The sequence below is a fragment of the Choloepus didactylus genome, chromosome 17, assembly GCF_015220235.1.
Source record: "Choloepus didactylus isolate mChoDid1 chromosome 17, mChoDid1.pri, whole genome shotgun sequence".
NCBI lineage: Eukaryota > Metazoa > Chordata > Mammalia > Pilosa > Megalonychidae > Choloepus > Choloepus didactylus.
Window position 1 is genome coordinate 4,138,849 of NC_051323.1, and position 28,000 is coordinate 4,166,848.

Consider the following 28,000-nt stretch of genomic DNA (forward strand, 5'->3'; position numbering starts at 1 on the left):
CCTATACCCCCTCCCCCCTTACTTACTTCTTTAATTTTTTTAATTGAAATATATTCACATATCATACAATCATCCAAAGTATAAAACAATTGTTTATAGTATCATCATATAGCTGTGCATTCATCACCACAATCAATTTTTGAACATTTTCATTACTCCAAAAAATAAAAATACAAGTAAAAAGAACAGCCAAAATGTCACATAATCCCCTCCTCCATATTATTCATTTACCTTTTGTCCCCATTTTTTGACTTATTTGTCCATATTCTGGGTTTTTCTTCTATTTTTATATTTTTATTCTTGTTTTTCTTTCTCCTCTTCCTCTCTCTTTGTGAAAGAAATGGAAATGGTCTCATATAGATTGTGGTGGTGAATCCATAATTATGTGATTATACCGAGAATCACTGATCATTTATTTAGGATGGATTGTATGGTGTGTGAATAAAACTTTAAAAAATAAACAGAGGGATACAAATGCTAGAGAAAATGTGGAGAGAGGGATGTACCTATTCACTGTTGGTAGGGAAGTAGAATGGTGCAGTCCATCTGGAGGGCAGCGCGGTGTTTCCACAGGAAGCTAAGTGTGGGGTTGCCATATGGTCCTGCAACCCTATTACTGGGTATATACTTGGAAGAACTGAGAGCAGGGACACGAATAAACATTGTACACTGGTGTTTTATACTTGGAAGAACTGAGAGCAGGGACATGAATAAACACTGCACACTGGTGTTCATGGTGCAATATTCACAATTCACAATGGGTGGAGGTGGCCAAAGGGTATACTGACTGATAAAAGGAATGGTGAACTATGGCATATACATACAATGGGATACTGAGGAGCGGCAAGAAGGAATGAAGTTGTGAGGTATGTCACTAGGTGAATGGACCTTGAGGACAATATGTGGAGTGAAAGAAGCCAGAATTGAAAAGATAAATGCTGTAACACCTCACTAATATGGACTAACTATAAAGTTCAAACTCTGAGAATCGAATCTAAGCGCATAGGTTATCAGAGGAAGGCTTATGGTAAAGGTTCCTAGATTGTAAGTTCTTACAGCAGTCACATCTATTCATGAGTTGTAATAGTACTAAATTCTGAGATGATGAGCTGTTTGTGTATAACCTGGTCAGTCCCTGGAACTTCAGGTATCTATGTGACACCTGAAACTCAGAGCCAGAGTTCAGCATCTACAAATGTCAGCAAATGCTAAAGAAGCTAAAAAAGAGATCAGACTTTAATTAGAGATATGAACTAAATGGACTTGATTAGAAAAGGTAAACCAGACTAAAGGGAAAAGGATGACATTGACAGTTTTAAAACTACAACTTCTCTGTGAGACCAGAGAAAGAGATGTTTATTTGGTGGAAAATTATCTATACATTCTGTAGCTCACTATATAAATTAACTTGTAAGGTCAGTTTATTCAAACACCATAATTACATAGAACCTTAAATAGGGGGTGAGATCTAGTTGGTCTGTACAGGTTAGCGTGAAGCTCCTATACATCCCAGAGTATGTGGGCAGAGAATAAAAATTATTTGCAAAGGCCCCTTGAGAGACTGGGGGAAAATGTGGAAATACTAAACTTCCCCACCTGGGGAATTACTGATATTCTCACCAGCATTGGGGATTACCAGTTTAGCAGGCTGAGCCCTTAATCTCGGAGCTTGCCCTTGTGAAGCCTGTTACTGCAAAGGAGAAGCTAAGCCTACTTATAATTGTACTTAAGAGTCACCCCAGAGAACCTCTTTTGTTGCTCAGATGTGGTCTCTCTCTAAGCCCACTCAGCAGGTGGACTTGCTCCCCTCCCCACTATGTGGGACATAACTCCCAGGGATGTGAATTTCCTGACCAGTGGGACCTGGGTTCTGGGGAAAGCTTCTGAGCACACTGTGACTAAGACAAATCTGGTTTCCCACCTGCAGCCTCTATGCTCAGGCTATGCTTGATCAGCTCGATTTCTGTTTGGAATCAAGGACATTCTCCCATCCATTTATTCCTGGCCTTCTCCTGGATCTGCAGTGAATTTGTGTATAAGGCTGAATTCATAGCCTGAGGACATTCTCTCAGCAGCTCCTTGTAATGCCTCCCCTTGGATGCAGAGCAAGGAGGAGGAAGGGGATGGCTTTGCAGGCTCCTTGCTGCAGCATCTCTGGTCTAAGGGCAAGAGGACAGGGCTCGAGTCCCAGCCTCAGAAGTTAATTTCTCTGTGACCTTCGTAAGCCACAAAACCTTATGTACCATTCCTTCATCTGTAAAATGGGAACTGCTGTTGCCATGACAGAAACAGATGACGAATCTGAAAGAGTGTTGTAAACTATAAAGTGCCAATGTTAATGATTATTAAAACCCATGGATGATTTCAAGCACAGGTTCTGGAGCCAAACTGTCTGAATTTTCATCCTGGCTCTGCCACTTTCTGGCTATGTGACTTGGGCAAATTACAACATCTTCCTGCATCTTGGTTCTTCTTATTTAAAGTGAGATAATAGTACACTACCTCTTAAGGCTGTTCTGAGGCTTAAATGAGCTAGGATTTGCAAAGAATTAAAAAAAAAAAAAAAAAAAAAAAAAAAAAAAAAAAAAAACTCCATTTATATAAGTAGATTTTAAGTCAGACTTGAAAGCCAAAATAAGCAAGTCCCTCATATAGTTATTAATTTGGACCAAGGTATAAGAATCCACTTAAATAGCTTTCATAACTTAACTAAAAATGGGATAGTTCATTAATTTTCAAAACTGTTTCTGCTGTGGACAGCCTTTGATCTTTGACTGGAAAACTTAACAAAACTTTGGCATTCCCTAATGTTAGTTTTATAAGTCACTGAAAATCACTATACATTCAACATTATTTCTCAAATCTGGATAGTTACCTCATTCTGAATGCTCAGACATTTAGCTCACAATTTGAAATGCCAGTAGAAAAATATTCATCTTTAGGCAGGTTGTGTAAGTCACCATACACCAAGAAACTGATAAGAAAATTTAAGCATTCAGAGCACAAAATTACTTCAAAGCATCATGAAACTTTAACACATTTTCCTAAATTTTAGTAGCTCCAACTTGCTAAACTCTAGGAAAACACAACTGCCATGAGCAAAACCTGAGGATTGTTTTCAAGAGCACAGGTTATCCGGGGATACAATGAAGACAGAGATTGGGCAATCAATTATTAAGGAGTGCAGAATGTTCAGTAAGGCTTACTGTAAAGGTTCCTAGACTGTAAGCTACAGCAGTCACATCTATTCCTGAGTTTTAACTGTTATTTCTAAATTCTGTGAAGCTGAGCTATTTGTGTATAAATGAGTAGTTCCCTGGAAATTTGGGTATCTGTGACACCTGAGATTTAGTTACAGTTCTGCAGCTCTGAAAAACAGTATTACTCCACACAGCAACTGTTAAAGAAGCTGAAAAAGAGATCAGACTACAATTAGAGATATGAATGAAACAGACTGGGTTAGGACTAAGGTCAATCAGAATACATGGTAAAGGATGATACTGACTGTATTTCAAAACCCCAATTTCTGTGTGAGACCAAAGGAAAAGAAGTTTATTTGGTACAAAATTTATATTTTCTATAGCACACTATCTAATTTAACCTGTCTGGTCAGTTTATTTAAATAATGTAATCACATGGACTCTAGAATAGAGAATGAGTTTTTGTTCTGTACTGGTTATTGTAATACCCCCATACATCCCAGAATATCTTGGGCAGAAAATAAAAAAGCATTTGCAATGTCCCTTTCAAGGACTGAGGGGAAATGTGGAACTACTAAACTTCCCCACCTGGGGAATTTCTGCTATTCTCTTATGCAATAGGGATTCCCAATTTAGTAAGTCAAGCCCTTGATCTAAAGGCTTGCCCTTATGAAACTTCTCTCTCCAATGGCGAAGGGAAGCCTACTTACAACTATGCCTAAGAGTCACTCACACAGAACTTATTTTGTTGCTCAGATGCGGCCTGTATCTCTAAGCCAATGCTGCAAATTAACTTACTACCCTCCTCCCTAAGTGGGACATGACTCTCAGGAATGAGCCTGGCCCTGCCACCATGGGATTAAGAATGCCTTCTTGACCAAAAGGGGGAAGAGAAATGAAACAAAATAAAGTTTCAGAGACTGAGGGATCTTAGAGTCAAGAGGTCATTCTGGAGGGTATTCTTATGCGTCATATAACCATTCCTTTTTAGTTTCTAATGTATTAGAATAGCTAGAAGGAAATACCTGAATCTGTTGAACTGTAATCCAGTAGACTTGATTCTTAATGATGACTGTATAACTATTGAGCTTTTATCCAGTGACTATGTGATTGTGAAAACCTTGTAACTGACACTCCCTGAATCCAGCATATGGACAGATAAGTAATAAAATAAAGACAAAAAAAAATAAAGATAATGGGGGGGGATAATATGGGATGTTTTAGGTGTTCTTTTTATTTCATTTTTTATTATTTTTGGGGGGGAGTAATGAAAATGTTCAAAAATTGATTGTGGTGATGAACGCACAACTATATGATGATACTGTGAGCTCCTGATTGTATACTTTGGATGGATTATACGGTGTGTGAATATATCTCAATAAAATTGCATTAAAAAAAAAACTTACAGGCTGCAGCAAAGGCAATGCTAAGAGGGAAATTTATAGTCCTAAATGCCTACATTAAAAAGAAAGAGCTAAAATCAAATACCTAACTACACACCTGGAGAAACTAGAAAAAAGAACAGCAAACTATCCCAAAGCAAGCAAAAAGAAAGAAATAACAAAGATTAGAGCAGAAATAAATGACATTGGGAACAAAAAAAAAAAAACAATACAGAGAATCAATAAAACCAAAAATTGGTTCTTTGAGAAGACTGACAAAAATGACAAGCTCTTAGCTAGACTGACAAAGAAAAAAAGGGAGAAGATGCAAATAAATAAAATCAGAAATGAGCATGGGGACATTACTACTGATCCCACAGAAATAAAAAAGATCATAAGAGGATACCATGAATAACTGTATGCCAACAAACAGAAAACTTAGATGAAACGGATAATTTTCTAGAAACACATGAACAACCCACACTGACTCCAGAAGAAACAGAAGATCGCAACAAACAAATCACAGAGATTTAATCAGTCTCCAAAAACCTCCCAACAAAGAAAATCCCAGGACCAGAGTTACACAGGTGAATTCTACCACCCACTCCAAGAAGAATTAATACTAATCCTGCTCAAACTCTTCCAAGAAGTTCAAGAGGAGGTAATGCTACCTAACTCAATCTATGAAGCCAACATCACCCTAACACCAAAACCAGATAAAGTACTACAAGAAAGGAAAATCACAGGCCAATCTCTCTATTGAATACAGCAGCAGAAATTCTCAACAAAATACTTGCAAATCCAATCCAACAGTACATTAAAAGATTTATACCACAACCAACCGGGTTTTATCGCAGATATGCAAGGGCGGTTCAACAACAGAAAATCAATTAATGTAACATATCATATCAACATATTGAAGGAGAAGAACCACATGATCATCTTGATTGACACAGAAAAGGCATTTGAGAGAATCCAGGATCCTTTCTTGATAAAAACACTTTGAAAGACAGGAATAGATGGGATCTTTTTCAACACAGTAACAGGCATATATGAAAAGCTCCCAGATAACATCCTACTCAATGGTGAGAGACTGAAAGGTTTCCAGCCGAGATTAGGAACAAGACAAGGATGCCCACTGTCACCACTCTTATTCAACACTGTGCCAGAAGTCGTAGCTAGAGAAATTATGCAAGGAAAAGAAATGGCATCCAAACCAGAAAAAAGTAAAACTTTATTTGCAGATTTTATGATCCTAAACCTAGAAAACCCAGGAAATCTACAACAAAGCTACTAGACCTAATCAGCAAAGTGATAGGATATAAGATTAACATGCAAAAATAGGTAGTTTCTATACACTGGTGATGAGCAATCTGAGGACAAAATCAGGAAAAAAATTCCTTTGACAAAAGGATAAAATGTCTAGGAATAAACTTAACCAAGGATATAAAGGATCTGTATTCAGAAAACTACAAAGCATTGCTAGAAGACATCAAAAAAGACCTAAACAAATGTTAAGACATTCCATATTAATGGACTGGAAGACTAAATATTGTAAACATGTCAATTCTACCCAAATTGATTTACAGATTCAATGAAATCCCAATCAAAATTCCAAAAGCCAACACTGCAGAAGTGGAAAAGCCAATTACCAAATTTATTTGGATGATTAAGGGGCCTCAAATAGCCAAAAAATATTGCAAAAGAAAAAGTGAAGTTGGAGGATTCTCACTTCCTGACTTTAAAGCATATTACAAAGCTACTGTTGTTAAAACAGCATAGTAGTGGCAAAAAGGTAGACATCATGACCAATGGAACTGGATTTAGAGTTCAGAAATAGACCCTCGAGAACCTAAGATGGCGGCTAGGTGAGACAGGGCAAAAAAACACCTCCGTGAAAAATACTAGATGAAAACCAGAAAGTAACCCAGAATACTGGTATCAGCGATGCGCCAGCTGGACGAGGTCTGCTAGTACCACAGGGGCCATACACTTGGTGAAACCGGGAGTCTGCATTCTGAAACGAGTGAGTAAGCTGGCTGGAAGACCCGCAGCCATGCTGCGGTGTGGGGAAGCCAGGGGTTAGCGTTTGGAGACCGACTGGTTCTTTAAAAAAAAAAAAAAAAAGGGGGAAAACCCAGGAGCGGCTGCAATTGTGACAGTGGGAACCACGCAGTAAAACAGCATGAGAGGGCGGAGCCAGCCTCTCAGTGTCTGGCCTGGAGGATAGCCCGTTGCAGGTACCCTCGGGGACAGGGGAGTGGAGGGGAGAAGCGGAAGCAGAAAGAAATCCCGTGGCTTGCAGCTGGCTCCCCACAGCCTAGAGCCCCGCCAGTTGTCCCGGAGCTGGGAAGGAGGAACTGTGCAAGGAGGGGGGGGTCGAGAACTGACTTGAGGGGTATAGGTGACTTGCAGATGCCATCTGCTGGTTAGTTAGAGAAAGTGTACGCCACCAACTTGTAGTTCTGAAAAATTACATTGGTATCTTTTTTTTACAACTTGAAAGAACCCTATCAAGCAAAGCAAATGCCAAGAGGCCAAAAACGACAGAAAATTTTAATGCATATGATAAAACCAGACGATATGGAGAACCCAATTCCAGACTCCCAAATCAAAATATCAGAAGGGACACAGCACTTGGCACAATTAATCAAAGAACTACAATCGAGGAATGAAAACATGGCAAAGGATTTAAAGGACATGAAGAAGACCATGGCCCAGGATATAAGCGACATAAAGAAGACCCTAGAAGACCATAAAGAAGACATTACAAGAGCAAATAAAAAAATAAAAGATCTTATGAAAATAAAAGAAACTGTTGGCCAAATTAAAAAGACTCTGGATACTCACAATACAAGATTAGAGGAAGATGAACAACGTCTCAGTGCCCTAGAAGTCCACAGAACAGAAAATGAAAGAACAAAAGAAAGAATGGGAGAAAAAAATAAAAAAAATCGAAATGGATCTCAGGGATATGATAGATAAGATAAAACATTCAAACTTAAGACTCATTGGTGTCCCAGAAGGGGAAGAGAAGGGTAAAGGTCTAGAAAGAGTATTCAAAGAAATTGTTGGGGAAAACTTCCCAAACCTTCTACACAATATAAATACACAAAGCATAAATGCCCAGTGAACTCCAAATAGAATAAATCCAAATAAACCCACTCTGAGACATATTCTGATCAGACTCTCAAATACAGAAGAGAAGGAGCAAGTTCTGAAAGCAGCAAGAGAAAAGCAATTCACCACATACAAAGGAAACAACATAAGACTAAGTTGCGACTACTCAGCCGCCACCATGGAGGTGAGAAGGCAGTGGCATGACATTTAAAATTCTGAGAGAGAAAAATTTCCAACGAAGAATACTTCATCCAGCAAAATTGTCCTTCAAATTTGAGGGAGAGCTTAAATTTTTCACAAACAAATGCTGAGAGAGTTTGCCAATAAAAGACCTGCCCTACTCCAGATTCTAAAGGGAGCCCTACCAACAGAGAAACAAAGAAAGGAGAAAGAGATATAGAGAATTTTAACAGACATATATAGAACCTTACATCCCAAATCACAAGAACACTCATTTTTCTCTTGTGATCACAGATCTTTCTCCAGAAGGGACCATAAGCTGGAACATAAAACAAGCCTCAAGAAATTTAAAAAAAAAAAAAAATTTTAATATACTCAAAGCACATTCTCCAACCACAATGGAATACAAATAGAAGTCAATAATTTTTGAATTGTAACTCCACTATTTACTTCCTACATGATATAAAATACACAAATTCTAATGACAAATTAGTGGTTTTGAACTCAACGTAAAACATGTAATTTTAGTCAACTATATAAAGGTGGGGGAATGGAGGAGTATAGGAACATAGTTTATGTGTCCTATTGAAGTGAAGGTGGTATCAAAGAAAAACAAGATCGTTATGGATTTAAGAGGTTAATTTTAAGTCCCACAGTAAACCCAAAGAAATTATCAGAGAATATGACCATAGAGATGAAAAGTAGAGTATGGGTTAAGAGAAATGGGGGAAGAGGCAATGGGGAGTTAAGAAATGAGTGTAAGGTTGCTGTCTGAGGTGAAGGGAAATTTCTAGTAACGGATGGTGGGAAAGAGCATTACAACATTCTAAATGTGATTAATCCCACTAATGGAAGGCTAGGGAGGGGGTGGAATGGGAAGATTTAGGCTGTATATTTGTTTCCACAATTGAAAAAAATTAAATTAAATTAAAAAGACAGTCTAAATAGATGACAATTGAATGCCAAGGATGAACCTCGATGGGATCAGAGGATGGAGGACAGTAGGCTCAAAGGGACACAGTTGAGACATAAGGAAAAGGAAAAATAGAATGCAAGCTTTGTACCATTCTTGAATCTCTTGTACTTCTTAGCTGCACTTAATGGGATTGCATAAAAGAATGTTCTTGTTCATGGGAAGTGTATATGTGAATTATAGCGTTTGTTTAAGGATGCGTGCAGCTTGCTCTCATATGTTCAGAAGACAGCAATAGATGATGGATGATAGATAGGGAGGGAGGGATGGAGGGAAAGAAATAGCAATGTGACAGCATGTTAAAGTTGGTGGATTGGGGTATCGGGGGAGGGGGGTCAGGAGATGCTGGAGTTCTGTGTATGGGGTTTGCATTGTTTTTGCAACTGTTCCTATAACTACGAATTTATTTCAAAAGAAAAAAAAAAAAGAAATAGACCCTCACATCAATGGTCAATGAGTTTTAACAAGGCTGCCAAGTCTACTCAGCTGGGACAGAACTGTCTCTTCAACAAACGGTGCTGGGAGAACAGGATATCCATATCCAAGAGAATGACAGAGGACCCCTATCTCACACCTTATAAAAAAATGAACTCAAAATAGATCAAAGTCCGAAACATAAAAACCAGAACCATAAAACTCCTAAAAGACAAGGTAGGGAAACATTCAAGATCTAGTGATAGGCTGTAGTTTATTAGACTTCACACTCAAAGCACAAGCAAAGAAAAAATAGATAAATGGAAACTCCTCAAAACTGAACACTTCTGTGCTTCAAAGAACTTTGTTAAGAAGGTGAAAAGGCAGCCTACTCAATGTGAGATAATATTTGGAAACCAAGTGTGATGGTTAGGTTCACGTGTCAACTTGGCAAGGTGATGATGTCCAGGTGTCTGGTCAAGCAAGCACTGGCCTAACCTTTACTACAAGGACATTTGTGGCTGGTTAATAAACCAGAAGGCTGGTTTATTCAATCGTCAATTGACTGCACCTGTGACTGACTGCATCAACAAAAGACATGTCTTCTGCAATGAGAGAATTCAATCAGCTGGAATTAATCCAATCAGTTGAAGACCTCTAAGAGAGAGAGAACATTCACTTCTTCTTCAGCTAGCCAGCGAAGCGTTCCTGAGCAGTTCATCGAACACCTTCATTGGAATTGCCAGTTCACTGCCTGCCCTATAGAATTTGGACTCGTGCATCCTGCCCTATGGAATTTCGACTCATGCATCCCCACAACTGCATGAGACACTTTTAAAAAATCTTATGTTTAAGATACCTCTTGTTGGTTTTTTTCCCTAGAGAACCCTAACTAATATACCAAGTAACCAATAAAGGTTTAATCTAGGATATACAGAGATTATACAATTCAACAATAAAAAGACAACCCAATTTAAAAATGAGCAAAAGACATGAATAGATATTTTTCCAAAGAGGATATACAAATGGCTAAAAAGCATATGAAAAGATGTTCAACATCACTAGCTATCAGGGAAATGCAAATCAAAACTACAATGAGATTATCATTTCACACCTACTAGAAAGGCCACTTTTTTTTTTAAAGGAAAAATGCAATTTAAAGTAAATAGTGACATTCAAAACCAATCAGACCATGGAAATATGCCCATCACATGGCACATGAATAAGGCAGGTCGCAAAACAATATGTATAGTTTGATCCCTTTTTTTTTAACTTTATCAAAAACTAAAAAAACAAATAAAAAATAAACAAAACCAAACAAAGGAATAAGAAAAAATAACCTAAAATAGCTACATTGCTTCCAATATGTTCCAACCCTACCCCAAGAAAATAGACAAACTATAACCCAACAAAGGAATAAGAAAAACAACCTAAAATACTACAATTCTGTGAACTTTTTCCTACCATACCCCCAGAAATTAACAAACCATAGTCGTTCCTGAGCACTCCCAGAGCATTAAGTTTACCCTCCATAACTTATCTGTTCCTATTAGATTATCGTTCCACATTCAATATTTGCTGTCTATCGTTAGGTCCCTACATTCTACAGTATAAACCACTTATTTTACATTTTTCACAATGTTCACATTGGTGGTAACATACAATATTTCTCTTTTTGTGCCTGGCTTATTTCACTGAGCATTATGTCTTCAAGGTTCATCCATGCTGTCACGTTTCACATTGTTCCTTCCTACTGCCACATAGTATTCCATCATGTGTATATACCACATTTTGTTTATCCACTCATCTGTTGAAGGACATTTGGGTTGTTTCATCTCTTGGCAATTGTGAATACTGCTGCTATGAACACTGGCCTGCAAATGTCTATTCACATCACTGCTTTCAGATCTTCGGGTATATACTGAGAAGTGCAATTGCTAGATCAAAGGGTAACTCTATATCTGGTTTTCTAAGGGACCACCAGACTGTCTTCCAGAGTGGCTATACCATTATACAGTCCCACCAACAATGAATAAGAGTTCCAATTTCTCCATATCCTCTCCAGCATTTGTAGTTTCCTGTTTGTTTAATGGCAGCCAATCTAATTGGTGTGAGATGATATCTCATTTTGGTCTTAATTTCCATCCCCCTAATAGCTAGTGTAGCTGAACATTTTTTCATGTGTTTTTTGGCCATTTGTATTTCCTCTTCAGAGAACTGTCTTTTCATTTCTTTTGCCCATTTTATAATTGGGCTGTTAGTACTACTGTCATTGAGTTCTAGAATTTCTTTACATGTGCAAGATATCAGTCTTTTGTCAGATATATAGTTTCCAAATATTTTTTTCCCATTGAGTTGGTTGCCTCTTCACCTTTTTGACAAATTTCTTTGAGGTACAGAAGCTTTTAAGTTTGAGGAGTTCCCATTTATCTATTTTTTCTTTTGTTGCTTGTGCTTTGGGTCTGAAGTCCATGAACTGACCTCCTAATACAAGGTTTTGAAGAGGTTTCCCTACATTTATCTTCAAGGAATTTTATGGTACTGTCTCTTATATTGAGGTCTTTAATCCATTTTGAGTTAATTTTTGTGTAGGGTGTGAGGTAGGGGTCCTCTTTTATTCCTTTGGATATGGATATCCAACTCTCCCAGCCCCATTTGTTGAATAGACTTTTATGTACCAGTTCAGTGGTTTTGAGGGTCTTATCAAAGATCAGTCAACCATAGATTTGTGGGTCTATCTCTGAATTCTCAATTCGATTCCATTGACCAATATGTCTATCTTTGTGCCAGTACCAAGCTGATTTGACTACTGTGACTCTAAGCTTCAAAGTCAGGGAGTGTAGGTCCTCCCACTTCATTTTTCTTTTTTAGAATGTTTTTAGCAATTTGAGACATCTTCTTTTCCATATAAATTTGATAACTAGCTTTTCCAAGTCTGCGAAGTACGTTGTTGGAATTTTGATAGGAACTGCATTGAATCTGTAGATGAGATAAATTGAATCTGTAGATGAATTGACATCTTAATGACATTTAGACTTCCCATCCATGAACAAGGAATACTTTTCCATCTTTTTAGGTCTCCTGCTATTTCTTTTAGTAAAGTTATGTAGTTTTCTAGGTCTTTTACATCTTTGGTTAGGTTTATTCCTAGGTACTTGATTTTTTTAGTTGTTATTGAGAATGGTATCTTTTTCTTGAGTGTCTCTTCAGTTAGGTCATTTCTAGTGTATAGGAACAGTACTGACTTATGTGCATTAACCTTGTATCCCGCTACTTTGCTAAATTTGTTTATTAGTAGAGAGGCCACTTTAAAAAAAAAACAAAACAGAAAACTACAAGTGCTGGAGAGGATGTGGAAAACAGGAACACTTATTCACTGTTGGTGGGAATGTAGAATGGTGCAGCCACTGTGGAAGACAAGTTTGCTGGATCCTCTAGAAGCTAAGTATAGAACCGTCATAAAATCTGACAGTCCCGCTACCAGAAGAGCTGAAAGCAGGGACGCGAACATACATTTGCACACTGATGTTCATAGCAGCATTATTTACAATTGCCAAAAGGTGGAAACAACACAGGTGTCCGTCAACCAATGAACAGATAAACAAATCGTGCCATATACATATGATGGAATATTATTCAGCTGTATTAAGAAATGAAGCAATGGAGAGGGCGGGGCAAGATGGCAGACTGGTGAGCTGTAAGTTTTAGTTACTCCTCCAGGAAAGTAGGTAAAAAGCCAGGAACTGCGTGGACTGGACACCACAGAGCAATCTGTCTTTGGGCATACTTCATACAACACTCATGAAAACGTGGAACTGCTGGGATCAGCGAAATCTGTAAGTTTTTGCAGACAGGGGACCCGCGCCCCTCCCTGCCAGGCTCAGTCCCCTGGGAGGAGGGGCTGTCAGCTCCGGGAAGGAGAAGGGAGAACTGCAGTGGCTGCTCTTATCGAAAACTCATTCTACTGATTCAAACTCCAACCATAGATAGACTGAGACCAGACACCAGAGACTCTGAGACCAGCCAGCCCAGCAGAGAGGAGACAGGCATAGAAAAAAAAACAACACGAAAAACTCCAAAATAAAAGCAGAGGATTTTTGGAGTTCTGGTGAACACAGAAAGGGGAAGGGCGGAGCTCAGGCCTTGAGGCGCATATGCAAATCCCGAAGCAAAGCTGATCTCTCTGCCCTGTGCACCTTTCCTTAATGGCCCTGGTTGCTTTGTCTATTAGCATTTCAATAACCCATTAGATCTCTGAGGAGGGCCGTTTTTTTTTTTTTTTTTTTTTTTTTAAAATCCTTTTTGCTTTTTCTAAAACAATTACTCTAAGAAGCTCAATACAGAAAGCTTCAAAGAATTGCAGTTTGGGCACGTCAAGTCAAGAGCAGAACTAAGAGAGCTCTGAGACAAAAGGCAATAATCCAGTGGCTGAGAAAATTCACTAAACAACACAACTTCCCAAGAAAAGGGGGGTGTCCGCTCACAGCCACCATCCTGGTGGACAGGAAACACTCCTGCCCATCGCCAGCCCCATAGCCCAGAGCTGCCCCAGACAACCCAGTGTGACGGAAGTGCTTCAAATAACAGGCACACACCACAAAACTGGGCGTGGACATTAGCCTTCCCTGCAACCTCAGCTGAATGTCACAGAGCTGGGAAGGTGGAGCAGTGTGAATTAACAAAGCCCCATTCAGCCATCATTTGAGCAGACTGGGAGCCTCCCTACACAGCCCAGCAGCCCAGAACTGCCCTGGGGGGACGGCACTCACCTGTGACATAGCACAGTCATCCCTCAACAGAGGACCCGGGGTGCACAGCCTGGAAGAGGGGCCCACTTGCAAGTCTCAGGAGCCATACGCCAATACCAAAGACTTGTGGGTCAGTGGCAGAGACAAACTGTGGCAGGACTGAACTGAAGGATTAGACTATTGCAGCAGCTTTAAAACTCTAGGATCATCAGGGAGATTTGATTGTTAGGGCCACCCCCCCTCCCCGACTGCCCAGAAACACGCCCCACATACAGGGCAGGCAACACCAACTACACACGCAAGCTTGGTACACCAATTGGGCCCCACAAGACTCACTCCCCCACTCACCAAAAAGGCTAAGCAGGGGAGATCTGGCTTGTGGAGAACAGGTGGCTCGTGGACGCCACCTGCTGGTTAGTTAGAGAAAGTGTACTCCACGAAGCTGTAGATCTGATAAATTAGAGATAAGGACTTCAATAGGTCTACAAACCCTAAAAGAACCCTATCAAGTTCAGCAAATGCCACGAGGCCAAAAACAACAGAAAATTATAAAGCATATGAAAAAACCAGACGATATGGATAACCCAAGCCCAAGCACCCAAATCAAAAGACCAGAAGAGACACAGCACCTAGAGCAGCTACTCAAAGAACTAAAGATGAACAATGAGACCATAGTACAGGATATGAAGGAAATCAAGAAGACCCTAGAAGAGCATAAAGAAGACATTACAAGACTAAATAAAAAAATGGATGATCTTATGGAAATTAAAGAAACTGTTGACCAAATTAAAAAGATTCTGGACACTCATAGTACAAGACTAGAGGAAGTTGAACAACGAATCAGTGACCTGGAAGATGACAGAATGGAAAATGAAAGCATAAAAGAAAGAATGGGGAAAAAAATTGAAAAACTCGAAATGGACCTCAGGGATATGATAGATAATATGAAACGTCCGAATATAAGACTCATTGGTGTCCCAGAAGGGGAAGAAAAGGGTAAAGGTCTAGGAAGAGTATTCAAAGAAATTGTTGGGGAAAACTTCCCAAATCTTCTAAACAACATAAATACACAAATCATAAATGCTCAGCGAACTCCAAATAGAATAAATCCAAAAAAAACCCACTCCGAGACATATACTGATCACACTGTCAAACATAGAAGAGAAGGAGGAAGTTCTGAAAGCAGCAAGAGAAAAGCAATTCACCACATACAAAGGAAACAGCATAAGACTAACTAGTGACTACTCAGCAGCCACCATGGAGGCAAGAAGGCAGTGGCACGATATATTTAAAATTCTGAGTGAGAGGAATTTCCAGCCAAGAATACTTTATCCAGCAAAGCTCTCCTTCAAATTTGAGGGAGAGCTTAAATTTTTCACAGACAAACAAATGCTGAGAGAATTTGCTAACAAGAGACCTGCCCTACTGGAGATACTAAAGGGAGCCCTACAGACAGAGAAACAAAGACAGGACAGAGAGACTTGGAGAAAGGTTCAGTACTAAAGAGATTCGGTATGGGTACAATAAAGGATATTAATAGAGAGAGGGAAAAATATGGCAAACATAATCCAAAGGATAAGATGGCCGATTCAAGAAATGCCTTCACGGTTTTAACGTTGAATGTAAATGGATTAAACTCCCCAATTAAAAGATATAGATTCGCAGAATGGATCAAAAAAAATGAACCATCAATATGTTGCATACAAGAGACTCATCTTAGACACAGGGACACAAAGAAACTGAAAGTGAAAGGATGGAAAAAAATATTTCATGCAAGCTACAGCCAAAAGAAAGCAGGTGTAGCAATATTAATCTCAGATAAAATAGACTTCAAATGCAGGGATGTTTTGAGAGACAAAGAAGGCCACTACATACTAATAAAAGGGGCAATTCAGCAAGAAGAAATAACAATCGTAAATGTCTATGCACCCAATCAAGGTGCCACAAAATACATGAGAGAAACACTGGCAAAACTAAAGGAAGCAATTGATGTTTCCACAATAATTGTGGGAGACTTCAACACATCACTCTCTCCTATAGACAGATCAACCAGACAGAAGACCAATAAGGAAATTGAAAACCTAAATAATCTGATAAATGAATTAGATTTAACAGACATCTACAGGACATTACATCCCAAATCACCAGGATACACATACTTTTCTAGTGCTCACGGAACTTTCTCCAGAATAGATCATATGCTGGGACATAAAACAAGCCTCAATAAATTTAAAAAGATTGAAATTATTCAAAGCACATTCTCTGACCACAATGGAATACAATTAGAAGTCAATAAACATCAGAGACTTAGAAAATTCACAAATACCTGGAGGTTAAACAACACACTCCTAAACAATCAGTGGGTTAAAGAAGAAATAGCAAGAGAAATTGCTAAATATATAGAGATGAATGAAAATGAGAACACAACATACCAAAACCTATGGGATGCAGCAAAAGCAGTGCTAAGGGGGAAATTTATAGCACTAAACGCATATATTAAAAAGGAAGAAAGAGCCAAAATCAAAGAACTAATGGATCAACTGAAGAAGCTAGAAAATGAACAGCAAACCAATCCTAAACCAAGTACAAGAAAAGAAATAACAAGGATTAAAGCAGAAATAAATGACATAGAGAACAAAAAAAACAATAGAGAGGATAAATATCACCAAAAGTTGGTTCTTTGAGAAGATCAACAAGATTGACAAGCCCCTAGCTAGACTGACAAAATCAAAAAGAGAGAAGACCCATATAAACAAAATAATGAATGAAAAAGGTGACATAACTGCAGATCCTGAAGAAATTAAAAAAATTGTAAGAGGATATTATGAACAACTGTATGGCAACAAACTGGATAATGTAGAAGAAATGGACAATTTCCTGGAAACATATGAACAACCTACACTGACCAGAGAAGAAATAGAAGACCTCAACCAACCCATCACAAGCAAAGAGATCCAATCAGTCATCAAAAATCTTCCCACAAATAAATGCCCAGGGCCAGATGGCTTCACAGGGGAATTCTACCAAACTTTCCAGAAAGAACTGACACCAATCTTACTCAACTCTTTCAAAACATTGAAAAAAATGGAACACTACCTAACTCATTTTATGAAGCTAACATCAATCTAATACCAAAACCAGGCAAAGATGCTACAAAAAAGGAAAACTACCGGCCAATCTCCCTAATGAATATAGATGCAAAAATCCTCAACAAAATACTTGCAAATCGAATCCAAAGACACATTAAAAAAATCATACACCATGACCAAGTGGGGTTCATTCCAGGCATGCAAGGATGGTTCAACATAAGAAAAACAATCAATGTATTACAACACATTAAAAACTCGAAAGGGAAAAATCAATTGATCATCTCAATAGATGCTGAAAAAGCATTTGACAAAATCCAACATCCCTTTTTGATAAAAACACTTCAAAAGGTAGGAATTGAAGGAAACTTCCTCAACATGATAAAGAGCATATATGAAAAACCCACAGCCAGCATAGTATTCAATGGTGAGAGACTGAAAGCCTTCCCTCTAAGATCAGGAACAAGACAAGGATGCCCGCTGTCACCACTGTTATTCAACATTGTGCTGGAAGTGCTAGCCAGGGCAATCCGGCAAGACAAAGAAATAAAAGGCATCCAAATTGGAAAAGAAGAAGTAAAACTGTCATTGTTTGCAGATGATATGATCTTATATCTAGAAAACCCTGAGAAATCAACGATACACCTACTAGAGCTAATAAACAAATTTAGCAAAGTAGCGGGATACAAGATTAATGCACATAAGTCAGTAATGTTTCTATATGCTAGAAATGAACAAACTGAAGAGACACTCAAGAAAAAGATACCATTTTCAATAGCAACTAAAAAAATCAAGTACCTAGGAATAAACTTAACCAAAGATGTAAAAGACCTATACAAAGAAAACTACATAACTCTACTAAAAGAAATAGAAGGGGACCTTAAAAGATGGAAAAATATTCCATGTTCATGGATAGGAAGGCTAAATGTCATTAAGATGTCAATTCTACCCAAACTCATCTACAGATTCAATGCAATCCCAATCAAAATCCCAACAACCTACTTTGCAGACTTGGAAAAGCTAGTTATCAAATTTATTTGGAAAGGGAAGATGCCTCGAATTGCTAAAGACACTCTAAAAAAGAAAAACGAAGTGGGAGGACTTACACTCCCTGACTTTGAAGCTTATTATAAAGCCACAGTTGCCAAAACAGCATGGTACTGGCACAAAGATAGACATATAGATCAATGGAATCGAATTGAGAATTCAGAGATAGACCCTCAGATCTATGGCCGACTGATCTTTGATAAGGCCCCCAAAGTCACCGAACTGAGCCATAATGGTCTTTTCAACAAATGGGGCTGGGAGAGTTGGATATCCATATCCAAAAGAATGAAAGAGGACCCCTACCTCACCCCCTACACAAAAATTAACTCAAAATGGACCAAAGATCTCAATATAAAAGAAAGTACCATTAAACTCCTAGAAGATAATGTAGGAAAACATCTTCAAGACCTTGTATTAGGAGGCCACTTCCTAGACTTTACACCCAAAGCACAAGCAACAAAAGAGAAAATAGATAAATGGGAACTCCTCAAGCTTAGAAGTTTCTGCACCTCAAAGGAATTTCTCAAAAAGGTAAAGAGGCAGCCAACTCAATGGGAAAAAATTTTTGGAAACCATGTATCTGACAAAAGACTGATATCTTGCATATACAAAGAAATCCTACAACTCAATGACAATAGTACAGACAGCCCAATTATAAAATGGGCAAAAGATATGAAAAGACAGTTCTCTGAAGAGGAAATACAAATGGCCAAGAAACACTTGAAAAAATGTTCAGCTTCACTAGCTATTAGAGAGATGCAAATTAAGACCACAATGAGATACCATCTAACACCGGTTAGAATGGCTGCCATTAAACAAACAGGAAACTACAAATGCTGGAGGGGATGTGGAGAAACTGGGACTCTTATTCACTGTTGGTGGGACTGTATAATGGTTCAGCCACTCTGGAAGTCAGTCTGGCAGTTCCTTAGAAAACTAGATATAGAGCTACCATTCGATCCAGCGATTGCACTTCTCGGTATATACCCGGAAGATCGGAAAGCAGTGACACGAACGGATATCTGCACGCCAATGTTCATAGCAGCATTATTCACAATTGCCAAGAGATGGAAACAACCCAAATGTCCTTCAACAGATGAGTGGATAAATAAAATGTGGTATATACACACGATGGAATACTACACGGCAGTAAGAAGGAACGATCTGGTGAAACATATGACAACATGGATGAACCTTGAAGACATAATGCTGAGCGAAATAAGCCAGGCACAAAAAGAGAAATATTATATGCTACCACTAATGTGAACTTTGAAAAATGTAAAACAAATGGTTTATAATGTAGAATGTAGGGGAACTAGCAGTAGAGAGCAATTAAGGAAGGGGGAACAATAATCCAAGAAGAACAGATAAGCTATTTAACGTTCTGGGGATGCCCAGAAATGACTATGGTCTGTTAATTTCTGATGGATGTAGTAGGAACAAGTTCACTGAAATGTTGCTATATTATGTAACTTTCTTGGGGTAAAGTAGGAACATGTTGGAAGTTAAGCAGTTATCTTAGGTTAGTTGTCTTTTTCTTACTCCCTTGTTATGGTCTCTTTGAAATGTTCTTTTATTGTATGTTTGTTTTCTTTTTAACTTTTTTTTTCATACAGGTGATTTAAAAAGAAGGGAAAGTTAAAAAAAAAAAAAAAGAAAAAGAAAAAAGACAAACAAGGAAAAAAAAAAAAAAGATGTAGTGCCCCCTTGAGGAGCCTGTGGAGAATGCAGGGGTATTCGCCTACCCCACCTCCATGGTTGCTAACATGACCACAGACATAGGGGACTGGTGGTTTGATGGGTTGAGCCCTCTACCATAAGTTTTACCCTTGGGAAGACGGTTGCTGCAAAGGAGAGGCTAGGCCTCCCTGTATTTGTGCCTAAGAGTCTCCTCCTGAATGCCTCTTTGTTGCTCAGATGTGGCCCTCTCTCTCTGGCTAAGCCAACTTGAAAGGTGAAATCACTGCCCTCCCCCCTACGTGGGATCAGACACCCAGGGAAGTGAATCTCCCTGGCAACGTGGAATATGACTCCCGGGGAGGAATGTAGACCCGGCATCGTGGGATGGAGAACATCTTCTTGACCAAAAGGGGGATGTGAAAGGAAATGAAATAAGCTTCAGTGGCAGAGAGATTCCAAAACGAGCCGAGAGATCACTCTGGTGGGCACTCTTACGCACACTTTAGACAACCTTTTTTAGGTTCTAAAGAATTGGGGTAGCTGGTGGTGGATACCTGAAACTATTAAACTACAACCCAGAACCCATGAATCTCGAAGACAGTTGTATAAAAATGTAGCTTATGAGGGGTGACAGTGGGATTGGGAATGCCATAAGGACCAAACTCCACTTTGTCTAGTTTATGGATGGATGTGTAGAAAAGTAGGGGAAGGAAACAAACAGACAAAGGTACCCAGTGTTCTTTTTTACTTCAATTGCTCTTTTTCACTCTAATTATTATTCTTGTTATTTTTGTGTGTGTGCTAATGAAGGTGTCAGGGATTGACTTAGGTGATGAATGTACAACTATGTAATGGTACTGTAAACAATCGAAAGTACAATTTGTTTCGTATGACTGCGTGGTATGTGAATATATCTCAATAAAATGATGATAAAAAAAAAAAAAAAAAAAAGAGAGAAGGAAAAAGAAAAAAAACATGACAAAGATGCCCACACTTCCTGGCTTGCCTATGACAGTCCCAGAGTGTATCTGCTAAGGGTAAATTAATGTCTGTTAATGCTGAAAAGACTTTTGACAAAATCCAATGCATGATTTTTATTTCGAAAACTGAATAAAGTAGGACTTGATACTTTCAAAAAAAAAAAAAAAAGAAATGAAGCAATGATGCATGTGGCTACATCAAAGAACCTTAAGGACATTATTTTGAGTGAAATAAGTCAGACACAAAAGGTCAAATATTGTATGACCTCACTAATATGAAATCAATATAACTAACAAACTCCATAGTGTTAATATCTAGAACATGGGTCACCAGAAGATAGAAAGAGGGCAGAGAATGGGGAGCCGAAGCTTAAATTGTGCAGAATATGTAATAAGGTTGATTGTAAACAATTGGAAATGGATGGAGATGACGGTAGCACATCATAGTGAGTGTAACTAACAGCACTGAATTGTGGGTGTACTTGTGGTTGAAACGGGGAGTTTAGGGTCCTGTATGTCACCAGAAGGAAAGCTAGAGGATGAAACATCTGACCATATAACATAGTGAATCCTCTTCAGGCTGAAAATGTTGCAGAATTGATTATGGTGATGAATGAACAACTCTGTGTATATACTAGAAGACAATGAATGTATACTTTGATTGACTGTATGGTATGTGAATTTATCTCAACTAAACTGCTTTAAAAAAATAAAAAATAAAAATCAGTATCAAATGAGTTAGATTAAAAATAAAAATACTGGATGATCAAGTCACTTGGAAAGATTAGACACCTGGCTTTCCAAAAGACGAAGAAAACTCACTACAAGTCACTCTGACTTTAAGAGTCTCCTCAGGACAGCAGGACTGCAAATGCAAGAGAGTGACGCAAAGGCTACTCGTTTTCTACCACACAAAGGCAGGATCTATGGTTGTCTTCAGCCCCCTGGGTGCCTACCCATCTTGCTCAGAGTCCCCAGGAAGTTTAACATCAAGGAGTTCTGCACATGTACTGTCCTAAGCCCCTCTCCTGTCTACCTGGAATCCCTGCCTCCACTCTCTACTCTGATGGGCTAGACCTCTACACACCTGGGTAGAAGGCATCTCATGGCTCCTTAACGGCATTCTCCATTCATCAGAGCTGGCGGCAGGGCTGTGCTCAGCTCCTCCAGCCTCCAGGACTAGGAAGGGTGCCAAAGTAGTAGTCCTGGCCATCCAAAACTAAGTTCACAGAGCCCCAGGAGTACCGACTACCTACAAGTTGAACCTGCTCTCCCAGTTCATATCATCTTGACTAATCTAAGGAAAGGCTGGACACATACCTCTCCCAGCAATGGCCAGGTGAGGCAAGGGGGAATGACTCTGTTTCTTCCACTTCCCTAAGTCAACTCTTTCCTTATCTTTCCCTATATTTAACTGGCTCTACTGTTTTCCCCCCGCAGCTTCTACCTTTTTATGGTGAAAAAGCTTTAGACATGGATTCAAAATATTGTACATGCATTGCATTACTAACAGACCACTTAATTCTTTTTAGCCTCAGTTTTTTCTCTACAAATGGGGATAATATTTCTGAAGATAGATACCATTTGGTGACTTCTAAATACTCCATGAAGCCTAAGGCAAGATACACTAAAAAAGTTCACTGAGTGAATGAATGAACAAATCCAAAACTAAATTTTCAGTGAGCAATCCTTAGTCAATATTCTATTCTCCTGCTCTTGGCTCTCATCACAGCCCTGTACACAACCCAAAGCCACATGTCCACTTCCTCAGAGAACTGCAAGAGTCAGCATCAGCTGAACCAAGGTGCAGAACAGAAAGCAGGACATACCTGGAAGGAAGTGGGAATACAGACGAGGTTCAGATTCTCCTGCTTGACTCTTTCAGCTGTAGAGACAAAAGCCATGTTGGTGGGTTTTCACTCTTCTCACTTTTTTGATTACCACATCGTAAGGTCTGTTCAAACCCAACAGTGAGGGAAAGGTCTAGCTCCCACTAACAGATGCCTTCTATTCTGTGTCCCCACCCATGGTATAAAGCTGATGACCACCCTTCACTCCCAAGACAGGAACTCTAAACACCTGTGGAGGTCAATACTAATCACAGAAAGACAATATTAACCACAGAAAGAGCAATATAAGTGTTTGCTACTATTACAGCCTGGTAGTATTCTAAGAACTTTGTACATATGAACTCTTCTAATCCTAACAACCCAAAAGGTAATTCATAATTACTATCCCCATTTAAGAGATGAAGAAACTGAGGAAGGGAAAGGTGAAGTAACTTGCTAGTTACACAGCTGGTAAGTGGCAGAGCTGGGCTATGATTCCCAAGCAACCCAAAGCTCCAATCTTAACTAATATCCTCTACAGCCTTTTCTAGGAACTAAGGCTTTACTTCTGTGTTAGAGAAAAAATATAGTATAATCATTTGTAGGCCCCAGAGTGGTAGTTAAAGAGGGTTTATTTATTCTTTATGGATTTCTACCTCTCAGGAAAGTTTGATTTAAAAAAAAAAATTAAAAAACTATTTCATTAACATTTTAAGTCTTTTGTTGACCTATATCTTGGTTAGATTTAGATAACACTATTAAGAAATCCACAGTAACTCCTGTGATCTAAAAGCTTCCGCATGCTAAGGTAAAAAGGTATACAACACTAATGCGCCCTCTTGGACAATAAGAAGCTTCCAGGATCCATCACACCAGCACCACAGAGGCTCCTGAAGGACAAAGTGTTCCTGGAAACTGCTCCCTTGGTATCTAGAAGATGAGGTCAGGATTTGGATCAGGCTCTCCTGTTCTTTGTTGTTACAAACAAAAGCAGGGCAGTAAAACCTGTTGAGCAGCCACAGGGGCGATAATTCCTGAGCCTTTCATAAGCACAGGGACGCCCCAATCAGAATGAAGTCAGCACCTGAAAGAACCATTCACCAATAATAGGAGTCTCATATCCATCCCAGGGTTATGGACAGGACAAACGCCCACTCTGTCCTCAATCTGTCAGCCGAGACTGCCTGAAGAACCTGCAAGCTTCAGCAGGCCCAGCTCAGGCCCCTGGGACCACAGAGAACCATTGATAGCTGTGTGACATCATGATGATTAAAATTCTGTTGGGACCTCACCCTAAATCAGTTCTCCCCTCCAGCTGAGCGAAGTCCACAAAGCCAAGGGCATCACTCAGAGTTGGATGAAGAGGCCCAGGAAGGCCTCTCTCCAGAGAAGAAGAGAAACACAACTGTTCTCACAGAAGGCAGCCCCCACTCCCTTGCTCTACACTGCTGGAGCCAAGGTGAGCAGGTACCAAGCCTATACTCCCTTCCTCCCCCCTGCTATACCTCCCGGCTCACATCACCCCACATACAGGAGACCCAACCCAGAACATACCTATTCGCTGCACAGCATGGACAATTGTAGAACCACTTCCGATTCCCAGGACTTGGTTATTCTGCCAAAAAGAGAAGAAACCAACACTTAATACCATTAATACCATATTTTACTTCTTCTTCAGCCTACTTCCGAGACCTATGAAATTATTCCACGGACAGCAATCCGTCAACACAGATGCAAGGAAGGTACTGGTGCCCATTTTACAGAAACCTAAGTGTTGAGCCTCAATGCTCACTTTATCCTCGCGTCCAGCGAGCAACTTATCAACAGAGCCCTCCTCTCCATCTCTTACACTGCCAACATCACCACTTCCTCCCTACTTTCCACCAGACAAAATTGTTGGCTTAACCGCTGATATCACACAGCATACAAGGTATGTATGCCTGACAGACATGGCCTGGAGACGAACACAGAAAGGTTCTTGGCCAGCCCTAGGCAGGGAATCAGAAAGGCAAGGAAAAAGACAGTGGATCCTGGGTGAGTCCTAACAGCAGAAAGCTGGGGTTTCTGGCTTTGGAGCCTCAACATACAAGCTTAACCACTAGAAGGCAGGGGAATGACCACCCGCTCACGTTGGTGGCATCACAGGGAACTTCAGGGACATCAGGTCCACCATCAAGAGGTCCCTCAAAGCCAGCAGGGGGAGCTAGGAGGAACTAAAGTGTTAAAAAGAAATAAAACAAAATAGTTTCTATGGCTTAAGAGATTTCAAATGGAGTTGGGAGGTCATCTTAGAGGTGTCTCTTATGCAAATCTCAGCAGATATCACACTGCCACAGTATTCAAAGCCTCAAGCAACAATGTTCCTGCAAACCAAGGATATCCACACACCATAAACAAATAACAAGATAAAGAATTCTGTTAACTATCTAATTTGAAAGACAATCCCCAGTCTCCAATAACCATAAAGAACCTGTGTAATCTTCTTTGCCTTTAAAAACCCTTGCCTGTAAATGCCAACGTGGGATATGATTTCGGTTTCTACCTGAATCTGTGCTCCCTGAATTGCAGTTCTGAGACCCTAAAGAAATGCCTTTATTGCCTTGCAGCTTAGTTTGTTATTTCTAGGTTGACAGAAGTAACCTCAAAACAGCCAGGCACACCAGCATCCACCCAGATGAGACCAAGGGGGCCCCATTTTGCAAGAGCCCACCTCAGAGCATACAGGAAGGCGAAAGCTTAGTTAGGGACATGAGAAATGGGCTTCGTGTTCAATAGGAAGGATGTGTAATAGAGACAGAGCACTGCCTAAATAGAAAGGGAAAGTGAAAGGCCTCACAAAACCCAGCCATCTAAGAAGAACAGAACCCGAGAGCAGACAAGGGGCAGAGGACCAGCTCAGCCGAGGTCAGTTAGACCACAAGCAGCAAGACAAGGTCAGGGCCCCAACGGTCAGGAAGTACTATTGAGTTTAGTTCCAAAACAACTTCCTGGGGACAACTCCTGCCAGTCTAAGACAAAATAGCTAAAAGGCAAAACAGCTGCTACCATTTATTAAGCACCTACCAGGAAGCTTTATAAATGTTGATATGTTACATCTCACAATGACCCCTTAAAACCTACAGAATTACTATCCTCATTTTGGAGAGGAATGCAACACTGTTAGGAAAAACTGAAGACTGACGAAAGCAAAAGAGATTATCGGATATCCTTTCAGTGGAATGCTGAAGGCTCCCCTATCATTAACTGATCCTATAGGGGTCTGTGCCTTTGTCTTTGATTAGTCTGTTTTACAACTCTCTAAGGATTAAAGAGCAGAAAATACAAAACTCAAGTAAAACATTGGCATCTCAGGGAAGAAGGTGGCAAGGAAAGTGGATACAACTGGGGTGGGGTGAGACACACCATGAACAAATGTGGCTGGAACCAAGTGTTTCCAGAGTCTAGTCTGGGGAGGGGATTTGCATTTTTTTTATTTAATGAGATAAATACCTGTAAGAAAAGATCTGGGAGACATATACCACCAAATATTAATTTAAACAGGTTATTGGGAAAGCAAAGACTTGGGGCTTGTCTCTTCCAATAGATTTCATTTATCCATCTGCTACCTATCAAGGTATCCAGACCCATTTGAAACTTCAGTTTATCACCTGAGGCCCTGAAGCCAAACAGAGGGTGAATTACAAATTTTACATTATCTCTCATAGAAAATGCTATCACTAACCAGGTGTGCCACAAGCTAAACCAGAACGGCAAAGGATCAGGTAGATGAGCGTCAGAACAGGAGTCACTCCGTTTGGGTTCTCAGGGACCTTCGGCCACTCCGGAAGACACTGCACCACAGGTTACCACGCGGGCTCTTCCCACCTAGCTGGAGCGAGGCTCAGACTTCACCTATTTAAAACCACTTTATACAGCAAAGCGTTGACAAGTGTAAAGAACCATCATTAGGGGGGAAAAGGGACTCTAACACCGCTTTGTAAGAAGGAGAAGGGGCGAGAAAAAGCCAGCATGGCCAGGGAAACGCCACTACAGGGCAAAGATACTCCACTTGGCTGCTGTCGAGGTACTACAATTAACTTAATTGGAGATAAATCCACCACCACGCCCGCGGCTGAACAAACAACTGGGGCCACGACCTCGCCTCATAACAACCCCATCTTACACACAGCATCCGCTCCTCAAGCCTCGGTGCCGGGCCAAAGGAGGGAGGTCTGAGTGCCTGTGTGCCCGGTCTCCCACCTGCTCTGCCCGGCGGGCAAGCGCCAAGCTGGGAAACAACTAGGAGCTAAATTTCAAAGCACTCCGCCGACCAGCTCTCCTCCGGCTTCCCGGCAGCCCCCGAATTCGACCATTTTCCATTTGCTGATCCACACGGCCAGTCCCTTCTAGTCCGCGCCCCAAAGATCGGACCCCACCAGGCTCCACTTTACAAACTGTTACCCGACGCGGACACGGAGTCTTCAGAAAGCTCAACTTTTGGGGGGCTCGTCCCCAACCTATTCTACACCCAAAAGGTCTTTACTGGGCGCGGGGAGAAGGGAGCCGGAACCCGGGAGAAGCGCGCGCCCCCTCCCCGCGCACGCACTGCCATCCCGCCAGGAAACAGACACGAACGACCGTGCCCAGGGCGCGCACCACGAGCCCACCGCGCCCCGCGCGGCTCACCCTCACGTGGTTCTCCACCGCCGCGCGGCCCGCCAGCCTCTTGGCCTCCTCTGCCTTGGACATCGTGGAGGGGGCCGGGCAGACGCGACCGCCGCCCCCGCCGCTAACGCCCAGACTGCCTGCGCCGCCGTGAGGCCCGGAGTGCGCCCTTCCCGGCGGCTGCACGTGGGAGCCCGGGGAGCCCCAGCTGCTCCCGCCTCCGCCCGAGGCCGCGCCCCCGGCCCGCCCGGGCAGCGGGGCCAGGACCCGCCCATAGAGGGTGCTGAAGGGCCCGGGGCGCTGCATCCCGCCGCCGCGCTCCCTCCTCCGCCGCGCTCGCACCCCCAGCTTGCTCTGTAGCCGCCCATGCGCACGGGCTGCGCCCGCTGCCGCGCGGGGCTCCCTGGGAAATGTAGTTCCGCAGCCCCTGCACCCCGAGCTGCGCTCTGACCTGAACTACCAGCCCCACAGTGCTCCGCGGCCGGTGTGCAATTGCCGGCGACCGGCTGCTGTGTCTCGCCGCGCGGCGGCGGAGTGGCGATCCCCCTCTGTGGTTAGTGGTCGGATGGATCAGCGAAAGGCGTGTTGGTTTGGACACATTTGCATCCCCAGCAGTGAGGATTTGGTCGTGGACGAGACCTCAGGACAGTGGCTCTTCTGGAGACGCGCTGGCACCCCGGCGCCCGCTTAAGTCCGTCCTGAGACCCAGTAGGCCCA

At 41.0% G+C, this 28,000-nt stretch overlaps 1 protein-coding gene across 1 annotated transcript in view; it reads right to left on the bottom strand.

The window, feature by feature from the left end:
- Positions 1-27,613, bottom strand: part of RPIA (ribose 5-phosphate isomerase A) — a 59,866-nt gene extending 32,253 nt beyond the window's left edge. Inside the window, exons 1-3 of the mRNA XM_037806964.1 lie at positions 27,305-27,613; positions 24,194-24,254; positions 22,640-22,695 (exon numbers count right to left, since the gene is read on the bottom strand). Coding sequence (XP_037662892.1) covers positions 22,640-22,695; positions 24,194-24,254; positions 27,305-27,589 — 402 coding nt within the window. The 5' untranslated portion in view covers positions 27,590-27,613. The remainder of the gene's footprint in view (positions 1-22,639; positions 22,696-24,193; positions 24,255-27,304) is intronic.
- Positions 27,614-28,000: the final 387 nt, after the last annotated feature.